General features: G+C 34.3%; 1 protein-coding gene across 2 annotated transcripts in view; it reads right to left on the bottom strand.

Annotated features, from left to right (window-relative positions):
• Nucleotides 1-12,596, bottom strand: part of PRKCI (protein kinase C iota) — a 58,183-nt gene that overhangs the window by 8,622 nt on the left and 36,965 nt on the right. For both annotated transcript variants that reach the window (XM_058295263.1, XM_058295264.2), the window contains exons 9-15: nt 10,327-10,503; nt 9,782-9,879; nt 9,051-9,137; nt 6,921-7,056; nt 2,466-2,553; nt 1,397-1,522; nt 329-408 (exon numbers count right to left, since the gene is read on the bottom strand). In XM_058295263.1, coding sequence (XP_058151246.1) covers nt 329-408; nt 1,397-1,522; nt 2,466-2,553; nt 6,921-7,056; nt 9,051-9,137; nt 9,782-9,879; nt 10,327-10,503 — 792 coding nt within the window. The remainder of the gene's footprint in view (nt 1-328; nt 409-1,396; nt 1,523-2,465; nt 2,554-6,920; nt 7,057-9,050; nt 9,138-9,781; nt 9,880-10,326; nt 10,504-12,596) is intronic.

Here is a 12,596-nt window from a genome sequence, read left to right as displayed (position 1 = left end):
GAATTATGAAAAAATAGAGCTGCAAGTGCAACTGAGGCTATCTTCAGAGATTCATATTTTTCCTAATTATCATATATATAATTTACATTAAAATTACTATATGTAATATACAGCTGGGGGGCAAACTATATTGGAAAAGTGGAAAGGACAGTCATTCTGGGATCTAACTGCTGTCAATTACCCTTTAGTTAAGAGACAAATTTCAGATCTCATTGAAAAAGTTAAATACTCACTGTTCTGGAATTTTATGTTGCATAAACCTCTACATACCAGTTCCATTCATACAGACAGACATATACCACAAAAGACAGATATAAACAGTTCATACCTTGTTGAGAAAACTCTTTAGGACACTTGCAGCTTTTACAGACAGAGAACGTGGTATTCGAATTTGTTTTTCCAAAATAACTAGAAAGATAAATTATGGCATTATATTTAACTTTTACAAGGATTTAATATATTTTGACATATTTAAGACATTTCAGTAGAAGAAACAGGACATTGTATACACAAGAGAAGCACATTGTGGACCCTCTCAATCCTATCCCTTTCCCTCTTTCTCAGAGATAATCTCTAACCTCAGCATTTTAAAAAATTTATTCTTTGCCTAATTTATTGTTTCCTCACCTATAAAATTGGGATAAAAATAATATCTGCTTCATAGGGTTGTTATGAGGTTTAAATGAGTTAGTATTTGTAAAATGCTTAGAACAGTCCTTGGTATTGTATGTAATATTACATTCAATTTTAAAGGGCATTACAAATTAGTCTCTAAAGTTGTTACGCCAATTTTCATTCCCAGCAACAGTCTATAAGAGTTCCAGTTGCTCCACATCCTCCCAGAACTTGGCATTATCAGACTTAAAAATTTCTGCCAAACATATGAGAAATGGCATCTAATTAAAAAACTGCGCATACTCCAAATTACTTCTGAGGATGGCCATTTGGATTTCATACTATATGAAGTTATCTATTCAAACAGCTTGATGGTTTTAATTACTAAAGGTTGAATTTTGTGGCACACAGTGTGAGCATTCCTTTGGACTTTGTGTTGGGGATCCTTGTGCTTGTCTGCTTTGTTTCTGTTCTAGTCAATTATTTGCAGTCCCAATTGTGGGGACTTTTAGTCACTTTTTGACGCTTTAACTTCTTGGTACTCTAGTTTTCCCCCATACTAGTCTTGAACTTAAGCACTCAGGGTTCAGTTCAAGACAATAACTGGTAAATGGGACTAAGAACTACAGGGATGGAAAGGATCTAAGAAAAAAATCGAAATCACACACATTAAATCAGGAATATTGTCCAGATTATTCTCCCTTTTGCCTACTCAGAATACTATTTGAGTCACCCTCATTTGTGCTCTAGATTACTTATAGAATAAAATACTGTCCATTACCTTGGAAGAGATAATCTTCTGTGTTTTGATCAGGGTTATCAGAGCTCCCAACAATATCAAATGGAGATCTTCCTGCCATCATCTCAAACATTAGTACTCCAAGAGCCCACCAGTCAACACTGAAACCTTGAGAAAATTAAAACAAAAAAATTGGCTTTCTATTCGTTAAAGTCAGTAATTCGAGATTCATTTTATCACATAATTAAAAAAAGTAAAATATAAAAAACATTATATCATGGAAGGGTGGATACCTTTAAAAATAAACTTTAAAATAAAATTATGGAAACTAAAACATAAATTTCTTTTCCCAAATATGTCTGTAATTTCAGACTCATGCCCTATATCTAACATTTTGTTTTGAAGATATAATTAAATTGTACTTGAGAATAATCTCCCTTGGTCTCAAATTTGATTTTTTGCTAGATGATTAAAGATTTTTGAAGGATCCTGGAGTCAGGTTGTCAGCAGCTATCAGAAGGATTGCATCCTCTTTTTGTATTTGCTGAAATCAGAGGGCAAGAAGTCAATAAGTCAAATGCTTTCTTAAGCTTAAATGTACCCTTGGTTCCTGACAAGCAGTCAATCCTTCCATCATCATTCAGATTCTCAGGGAACTATCCCAGGAAATCTGAACAATCTTCCAGATTCATGACTTTGCGGTCACACTGCTTTGGTTAAGTTTCTTCTCTGTTCCACTACCTTGGGCAAATTATTTAAAATTTCTGTACCTCAGCTCCCTCATCTGTAAAATGAGGATTAACAGTGCTTACTTCATAGGGTTGTTGAGAGAAGTAACTCAATTAATACAGCTTAAATGCTTGGAATAGTGCCTGGCACCCTTTAGTGTTTGCCACTAATAAAGTATTATTCAAATTTATATTCCTAAAGGTGTCAAGGACCTACTGCCTCTGATTTCAGAGTTTGAGATCTTCATTTAGGTTCTAGGGGATCAAGAAAGCTTATACTAATAAGATCAATATTAAAACACTATAGTGTACTATAATGCAATTGATAGCACATTTAGCTACCCATTTACTAGTACACAGCTAAAATGCCACCTATTTATTACCATAGTCTTCGCCTCTTAAAATTTCAGGAGCAATGTAATTAGGAGTACCACAGAAAGTGCTGGTTGTATCTCCTGGTCGTAATCCTTCCTTTAATTAAAAAAAAAAAGGAAAGAAGGAAGAAAGAAAGAAAATAAGATCCAATATTCTGTTTTAAATTCACCTCTTCTATTTCATCTAGCATATTAATAAGCATTTGTAGGCAATTTATTAGCTTAAATGATATATCATTATTACAACTGCCTTTATGATTAAAATCAAGGATCACTGCTAAGTATCTTAAAGAAAATCTGTCCCTGTTAATGTTGCTAAAACTCAGTTCAATTAAGATAAAAATTGCATTTAAAGTAATTCATATTCTTCAAGTAAAATTTAATACAAAATTTCAAATTATATGAGTAAAATGAATAGGTCATTAAAAAATCACTTTAAATCTCACGTAACACAACCACTACTGATATTACAGCATTAGCTTCCTGGTCTTTTTGCTTAAGGCACAAGTCTTCTGGCTTTTATTAGCAACAGGGTAGATAAAATTAAGATAAAAATTATAATGGGTATAAATAAAGAAACTATATAATAAAAAAGGAATAATCACCAAGAAGGTATAACAAATATAGACCTATAGTATCTAACAATACAACCTCAAAAAACAAAAAATAAAATGGACAAAATTACTAGGAGAATTTAACAACCTCCAATCATAGTTAGAAACTTTAATACAGCAGAAAATGATAGCTCAAATGAACAAAAATTAGTACACTGAGAAAGATATGGACAAAAGCTAGAGCTAAAAAAATATATAAACAGGGAAGTGGACTTGGCTCAATGGATAGGGCGTCTGCCTATCACATGGGAGGTCTGCGGTTCAAACGCCAGGCCTCCTTGACCCGCGTGGAGCTGGCCCACGAGCAGTGCTAATGCGTGCAAGGGGTGCCCTGCCACGCAGAGGTGTCCCCCGCGTAGGGGAGCCCCACGCGCAAGGAGTGCGCCCTGTAAGGAGAGCCGCCCAGCGCAAAAGAAAGTGCAGCCTGCCCAAGAATGGTGCCGCACACACAGAGAACTGACACAAGATGACACAACAAAAAGAAACACAGATTCCCAGCACTGCTGGTAAGGATAGAAGCGGTCACAGAAGAACACACAGTGAATGGACACAGAGAACAGACAACTGGGGGGCGGGGGGGAAGGGGAGAGAAATAAATAAAAAATAAATCTTAAAAAAAAAATATATATATATATATATATATATATATATATATAAACACATACAGAATATTTATGTCCATGTGTAGGGAGAGAGAAAGAGGCAAAAGAGCAAGAAACTCCCTGCATAAAACAAAGAATATATATCCTTAAGTACACACGAGAGATTTACAAAAATTAACCAAATATTAAGTTGCAAAAGGGAAATCTCAATGTATTGTACAGAACAGATATCATTCAGACCTTCTCTGGCCACAAGGCAATTAAATAAGAAATGAACAACAAAATGTAGTCTAAAAAAGAAAGCTGAATAATATTATATATACAATTACAGTTTCCTATTATTGACTACATATAATTCAACTGAACATGTGCAACAACAATTTTATTATACAGAGGGATCTAGTGAGAACCCAAAAAATTAATTTAATTAATTAAACCTAAAAGGAAGTTATTTCTGGAGAAACTCTGAAAAGAAATTTTAGTGATTCCTATTTCCCAAGGAAATGTTATAAACAAAAGAAATCTATCCAATATCTGCAGAAGTCAGACTTCAGGAAAGTTTGACTATTGACTTTAAGTTATAAGACAGGAGCATCCAATCTTTTGAGGGATTCAATTCCCATAAACATTACATCACAAGGGGATACATGCATTAGTGAGGGAAGAGACTATTAGTAAAGTCTTAGGACAGAGGTTCCAGTCCTGGTGCCTTTTTCCACTAATAAAATAGTAAGTAATTTTTCTCTAAGAATTGGCAGGCAAACAGAATCCCCAAAAGCTCGTTGGACAAAGGAAAAAGGGAAAAGCCTTTAATTTTTTTTGTGTGATTATAATTATATTTTCACCATTTAAGTAATATATGCTCATTACAATAAGAAAATACAAAAAAGTGAATAGAATAAATGTGTCATGGTATTGCAACTATAGACAACTCTTTACTTCAAAATTTTACTTAGCGTTATATTATAAGCACTTTACGTTGTAATGAATTTTTTGTAAATAGCTTAAATGGCTTCATAATGCCATGTTTTGTAATCATTCCACAATCTATTTAATCATTTTTCTTATCATTAGTCATTTATAATATTAATATTCATTATAAACTACAATAAAACATTTGTCCTTATAGTCTAAAATATTTACTCAGAATATCCCACAGGAAGAATACTAGATCAAAGGTTTCTGACACAGTCCGCCAAACTGCTTTTCAAAAGTTTACACCCCACTAATAACATATGAGAATACCCATATTTCATTAAACTCTTGTAAATACAATTACAATTTTTTTAAAAAGATTTTTTATTTATTTCTCTCCCCTTCCTCCCCCCCCCATTGTTTGCTCTCTGTGTCCACTTGCTGTGTGTTCTTCTTTGTCCGCTTCAGTTGTTGTCAGTGGCATGGGAACCTGTGTTTCTTTTTGTTGAGTCATCTTGTTCTGTCAGCTCTCTTTTTGTGAGGTGCCATTCCTGGGCAGGATGCACTTTCTTTTGTGCTGGGCAGCTCTCCTTATGGGGCGCACTCCTTGCACGTAGGGCTCCCTTACACAGGGGACACCCCTGTGTGGCACGGTACTCCTTGCGTGCATCAGCACTGCACATGGGCCAGCTCCACATAGGTCAAGGAGGCCTGGGGATTGAACTGTGGACCTCCCTTGTGGTAGACGGATGCCCTATCCACTGCGCCAAGTCCACTTCCCTACAATTACAATTTTAAAACCAGTATCTGACATGTCAAAAAGATTTCATTATGATTTTTTTTTATTTCTCCCCCTCCCCCACCCCAGTTGTCTGCTCTCTGTGTCCATTTGCTGTGCATTCTTCTGTGACCGCTTCTATCCTTACTAGCAGTGCTGGGAATCTGTTTCTTTTTGTTGCGTCATCTCGCTGTGTCAGCTCTCTGTGTGTGCGGAGCCATTCTTGGGCAGGCTGCACTTTCTTTCGCGCTGGGCGGCTCTCATTAAGGGGCGCACTCCTTGCACATGGGGCTCCCCTATGCGGGGGACACCCCTGTGTGGCCCGGCACTCCTGGTGCACATCAGCACTGTGCATGGGCCAGGTCCACACGGGTCAAGGAGGCCCGGGGTTTGAATTGCGGACCTCCCATATGGTAGACGGACGCCCTATCCACTGGGCCAAGTCCGCTTCCCTCATTATGATTTTAATTTGTACACTCTAACACAGTTAGTATTCTTTGTATTTTTGGACAGTTTTGTTTTCTCTTAAGAATTAAAAAACAACCTTTACTGATAGTTACATTTCTTTTGAATTGGGGAAAAAAATCCACTGGGGGAAAAACAACACAGGGATCAAAAAGGGATCACAAATGTGAGTGAATGAGTACTCAGGAGTTCACTTACAAATTTCTGTAAAAGTTTACGGTTGAAAAGTTGTGTACTAAGAAATAAAGGGTAGCATACAAAATGAAAAATGCCTTTAAGTTTTGAACATAAAAGCAAAAAGTTTAAATATTAATTTTTTAATGTACAATGAACAGATAATAAGGGTTAAATATTCAGTATTACTGCACTGTCTAACAAAATGTTAGCATTTACATAATCTCCAGCTAGGCTCTGGAGTTGACACTTTACTCAGGTGAATGGGGAATGCAATTCACACAATTACATGCTTGTTGTCTTATTACCAACTGTGTGAGGATAATTTTGTACTGAGTCAACTATCAAGGAGAATAGCTTTCTACATATTTTGTGGGAAAAGATCAACCTTTAAATTCTATAAAAATGAATTTTACAATAAGAATAAAACATGAAGAAATAAAGATATGACTGAAAAATTAAAATTCTTATTTTATCCTACTGTGCTCTCGATCAGATACTTAAATTTTAAAAATATATTGTTAGACTTCCTTGAAAAATCTTGAGTGCATTATTTAATTAAAGAGTTACTACTAAATGGCAGAAACTGGAAGGTGATATGCAAGTAGTTAAGGTAGCAGGATCGCAGGCAACTTTTATTTCCAAATTTTCTTCAATAGTGTCACAACTCTCAAGGTGAAAAGTTACAGACAATAAAAAGAAATTAATTCTTACTGTAGCCCATGTAACACACACAGAAGATACAGAATTTAGCAAATACTTTAGAAAAAAGTACATTTGTCTCTGTGGTACAATTCCAGAAAGTACCCTATATCAAGTAGTAATTTCCTCATTTTTAAACAAGAAGCTAGTTTAATAAGACAATTTTATTAACTGTTAATGACCTTTTTAATAATTAGAAATAATTTTTCCTCACCTTACACATGCCATAGTCAGTGAGTTTAATGTGTCCTTCAGAGTCCAGTAATACATTGTCCAATTTCAAATCTCTATAAATTATCCCTCGCTCATGAAGATAATTTAATGCTAGGCTGATTTCTGCAGAGTAAAATCTAAAATAAAATAAAAAATAACCCATTTGATTCAAAATTTTTAATTGTGCTTAGATGCCAGAGGAAGGTATTTAGGTTTTACTCCCATCTGCAAATGGAAACATAAAATCATGTTAAAAGATTTTTTTCTCCTATTTTTTTTTAGGAACTAACAATACTGAAGTACCATTGTAAAACCTCTGAGACAAAACACAGTCACTAAAGTTCCAGTCTAACTTAAACTCACATTTTTCATAAATTTACTGATTTGAAAGTCTAAAACGGGAGTGAGTATAGCTCAGTGGTTGAGGGCCTGCTTTGTATAAAGGAGGCCCTAGGTTCAATCCCAGTACCTCCTATTAAAAAAAAAAAAAAAGTAAGTGTAAAACAAGGCTTCTTATCTGGGCTCTTGGATGACCTTCAGGCAGACAATACTCCTCCTACAACTGAAGGTAAAGTCATATATACCTGAATATATATGCATTTTCTAGAGTTTTCATAGTTTTCATTATTTCTCCAAGGTACAAATAATCATCAAAATGGGTAAAACCACTGACTGGTATAGAACAGAAAGAATACTAAGTTCACCATTCAAACTATAAAAACCTATACTAAGATTTTAGAAAAGGAATTGAATGAAACTATTTTACAAATATAAAGGTTAACATTAAAGAAAGAACTTTTTAAAACCATCACCAATTCATCGGTGATAAGAAATTTTAGCCTAATAAAAAATGAACCATATCATTTTTTTAAGGTAACATTTTGTGTGATCTATATATTTTAAAAAAATAAATAAATACATTAAAAAAAGAAACACCAAGCTAGTTTATGGCTGCTTTGGTGGCGTTTTACCATGGTCATGTTTGGAGGGACATAATAAATGCACCTTCCTGCTACTTAAATCTATGATGAGGGAGCTGGAGTTCTTATTTCATGCTTTGGTTCCTAGAAAAATAAAGATGGTATAAAACCAGAATTGGCATTTTTAACCAGTGAAAACCAAACAACTTTCCCCAAGCCTGGAACAAACAAGGAACAAATCTTGACTATGCTCACAATTCACAGTATCATTTATGGCTTTGCTGTGAAGGGCAATCATTCAATAAAACCTAAATAAACAATGAACGTAAATAAACAGTAAATTTAAAGAAAGAGATTTGGGCCCAAGATTAGGCTAGTACAAGTTACAGATTTTTAAGAAATTCAAGAACATTATCTCTTTTTGACAAGAAATAATCGCTGAACTAGAGAACTCCATTAAATAAGTTATTTTTAAAAATGAAATCCCTAATATTTGTTCTCCATTTAATAAATACATACATATACAAGACCAATGCTTCATTTTGGCATTACCCTTGTGTATCAGGAAGGGTAAGACTTGCTGGTAAAACAAATGAACATGGCACTCTTGGATTAAACTGCTTATCCAAGGTCATAGTCCCACCTGCTATGTCCTCTAACATAAACGATTCACAAACTTTTATCACTGGGTCTGATTAAAGGCATGCAATTAGTATTAAACACTCTTTTCTATTATTCATTTATATGTATGGGATCAGAGGGAAAAAGCAAAGGCAAAACAATTCAGAAATTATAATCAGAGCAAGGCCAGAATTACATAATAGCTAAGGAGGAATTGCTTTATTACTTTCAAGTATATATGCATAACAATCTTCTAATGAAAATTATAAGAGTCACTGCAAACCTAACAAAATTAATAAGAAGTATTTATAAATACGTCAATCAAGTAAGTGGCTGATGAGGAATAGATAAAACACTTAAAATAATTGATTTGAGTAAAGATTTCTTTCTCTTTTAATTAGGAAGCACCATATGTGTATTTTATAGTTACAATTACATTGTATGTGATATATGCCATACTACATATATCTTATAATGTAAATTTTTAGTACAGCCTCCACATGACTTAAAATAAATTACCTACGGTTTTCAACAACTGGCACATAAAAAGTCACCCCCACCCTCAAAAAAATCCAATAAACAAGCAGTACCTGGCATGCTCTTCAGGAAGTTTTCTTTGTCGCTGCATATGAAACATTAGATCTCCTCCATTTACATACTCTATAACAAAGAACAATCTAAACAGAGAAAAGAAACCATGAAATCAAAATCCAAAATAAGGTAGCATAACTTTGCATTTTAAACAACAGAGAAACCAGTCACAACATAGCATTCTATATGATTTACCCTTAACAAAGATGGTGGAAATAAAGGGTAGTTGGAGTAGAAAGCTGTCTCATCACAGGAGATATGAAAAAGCAAATCACATGATGATTTTGGAATCTACTCCTATTATTTCTATTCTAAAGTACTACCACTTGCAATTCAGAGCCATTCACTTCCACCCCAATTTTAACTTTTACCTAGTTATTTTTAACTGCCACTTTCGGTGGAGAAGTTATGCTTTTCCCTCTTGCCAAACTTTAGAAACAATTTAAGTCCTAAAACTTGAATCCTGGGACCATGTAGAAGGGTAGACTTCTACTGCCACAGTTATGACTTGTCTTTTTTGGAGGGTGGGGGTGTGTCCAGAGCAGGTAATTTTCTAATGCCGATCCAATTTCAAAATGATATCGTTGATTGGAGTATGTAGAGCAGGAAGTTGTAAGTATATTACACTGTTGTATACTTCTCTTCCATAAATTATGCAGAAAGGGTTCTTATTGTATAATATCCTAAAATGTATAAAGCCAGTAATCATTCCACTATCTTTCAATCTTACCTGCTTTCTGTTTGAAAGCAAGAATGCAGCCCGACAAGAAAAGGATGATTGGATGCCTGCTCAAAAACATGCTTCTCTGTCTGTACCCAATCAATATCCTATTTTAAAATATGAAAGAAATCTATGATATTAAACTGAATTGGTATCATTAAAACCAATGATAAATTTACTCTTAGCAATTCAATTTATCACAAATGCAATCATTAACGAACTAGGTTAAATATCAAAACCAATGGAAAACATGACATAATTTATACACAGGTGGAAAAACACCATTAGTAAATATTTCAATTTATTATGAAAAGGTCTAGAAAACTTTTACAATGCTCATGTACTTTCCCCTGTTGATAATGTGGTTTGATCTGTAGTTTTAAAAAATCTAATAATCATACTACTTTAAATATCTCTTACATAATCTGTTTAGAAGCATACATTTAGAAAAGTAGATAAATAAAGCATAATGAAATTTTCTCTGAAATAGTACTCTTAAGCCATTTTAACAAGTTATACTAAGCTGAGAAGTAATAATTCATCACTGTGCATACCTCATCATCATTGACAAGCTCTTTTTTCACAACTTTCATTGCATAAATACGGTCTGTTTTTTTCAATCGCACCAAGAGTACTTTGGCATAACTTCCTCTTCCTATTACTCGGAGCAAATCAAAATCCTGGAGACCTAAACTGGATGATGCTTTGCCACTTTCCCTGGTGTTCATTGCCTGTTGAAAACATTCACATGAAAGAGTTATACCTGGAAGTATTTTTGTATAATACATTATATTTCTAACACCTAATTGTACCTCTAATGACTTCTAAATATTTTCTGATTTAAGTTCTTAATAATTATTTTCTTACATCATTCTAAACCATATAATCTAACTACCGAAGAGGTAGCATGAATTCAAGAGTTAGGGCCAGAGGGACGGGATGGGAATGGGAATAGAGAGGGGGCTGAAATCTGAAAAATATTAAGGATGTCTTAAAGACTTGATAATTTTTGGGTATGGGTACAACAGAGATGTATGAATAAAAAAAATGACACAAGCTTTGATGAATAGGAGATTGAGAGTATGACTGAGAGGGAAAATATAGCATAGGGAGAGGGTAAGATTATCAGAGGTTGGAGATAATGAGCTTGATTTTCTATACATAAGTTGGAAGTTACAATGCTACATCAAGATGAAAGAGTCCCCTTGAAGCAAGGGGAGTGGACATAGCTCAGTGGATGACTGCTTGTTTCCCATGAATGAGGTGCTGGGTTTAATACCCGGTATCTCCTAAAAAAAATAAACAAAAAATAAAAAAACAATCAAATGGACCAAAAGTACAGTAACTTCACTGAATAAAGACTAAACGAAACAACAGAAGCCAGATAACAGTGGAATGTCACTTTCAAAGGACCTAATGAAAATAACTGCTGACCTAATATTCTGCAAAAATATTCCTCAAAGTGAAAATGAAAATGAGAAACATTTTTTTGACGAAAATCTATCACTAAATAGGCTCTTACTAAAGGAAATACTAAATCGAGGTCTTCAAGAAGACTAAAGAAGACCTGAGAAGGAAGGACAGAGATGTTGGAAGGATAAACAAAAAGGATAAAATGTGAGCAAACCTAAATAAGCACTGACTGTTGAAAACACTAATACACAAAGATTTTAAAATATAACAAAAGTGGCACTAAAGGCAGGATAGGTGGGTAAATGAATTTAAATTGTCCTAAGGTCCTTGCACTGTCTGGGAAATGGTAAAAGTATTAATAATAATTTGTATTCAACATTAATAAGTTAAGGATGCAACATGCAATATCTAGAATTATCATTAAGAATACAGCAAAATAATCTAAAGGAAGTGAAAAAGGAATAATAATCCAAAAGAAGAAAGGTAACACAGGGAAGCAGATGTGACTCAAGCCTTTGGGCACCCGCCTACCACACAGGAGGTTCCGGGTTCAGTTCCCAGTGCCTCCTACAGACAATGAGCAAGACAGCAAGCTGAACCAATGGGTTTGCATCGTGAGTGGATGCAACAAGATGACACCAAGAAGAGATACAACAAAGCAGGGAGCTGAGGTGGCTCAAGTGACTGAGTGCCTCTCTCCCACATGAAGGTCCTGGGTTTGGTTTTCGGTGCCTCCTAAAGAAAAGACAAGCGCACAGTGAATGGATACAGGGAGCAGACAGCAGTGAAACAACAAGGTGGGGGGAGAAATAAAATAAATCTTTAAAAAAAAGAAAGGTAACACATAAGTATAAAAAATAGCAGCTGTGTGCAACATAGAGAGATTGAGAGGTGAAGAATTTTGTTGTTCTGTTTTTTATCATTATTGAAATAATGAAAACACTCTAATAATGACTACACTGATAAATGCACAACTATATGATTATACCATTGATTATACCATTGATTGTACATTTTGGATTAACTATATGCTTTGTTAATATGTATCAATAAAATTGATTTGTTTTAAAAAAGATGCTAAATTTAAACAAGTCAATAATTAGTTTAAAGGCAAGTTCATTAAGTGTAAAAAATACTTAAATATTAAAAACATACTAAATTCTCCAATAAACATGCTAGAAGACAGACTAGAGAAGAAGAAAGTAATAACTTTATGCAGTTAATAAAACACACCTTAAATATATGGTTACAAAAAAAGGAAAGAAAACTTTTCACCATGTAATCACTAACCAAAAGAGAGCTGTTGTAGCTAAACTAATGTGAGACTAACTGGACGGTGACAGGCCGACTTCTAAGATGGCCCCTAATGTTCCCTGCCCTCCTGGCATCTACCAAAAAAAAACCCTATAAA

This window comes from Dasypus novemcinctus, chromosome 4, assembly GCF_030445035.2.
Source record: "Dasypus novemcinctus isolate mDasNov1 chromosome 4, mDasNov1.1.hap2, whole genome shotgun sequence".
Taxonomy (NCBI): Eukaryota; Metazoa; Chordata; class Mammalia; order Cingulata; family Dasypodidae; genus Dasypus; species Dasypus novemcinctus.
Note: the sequence above shows the minus strand (reverse complement) of the source record. Positions and strands in the feature narration are given on the sequence as shown.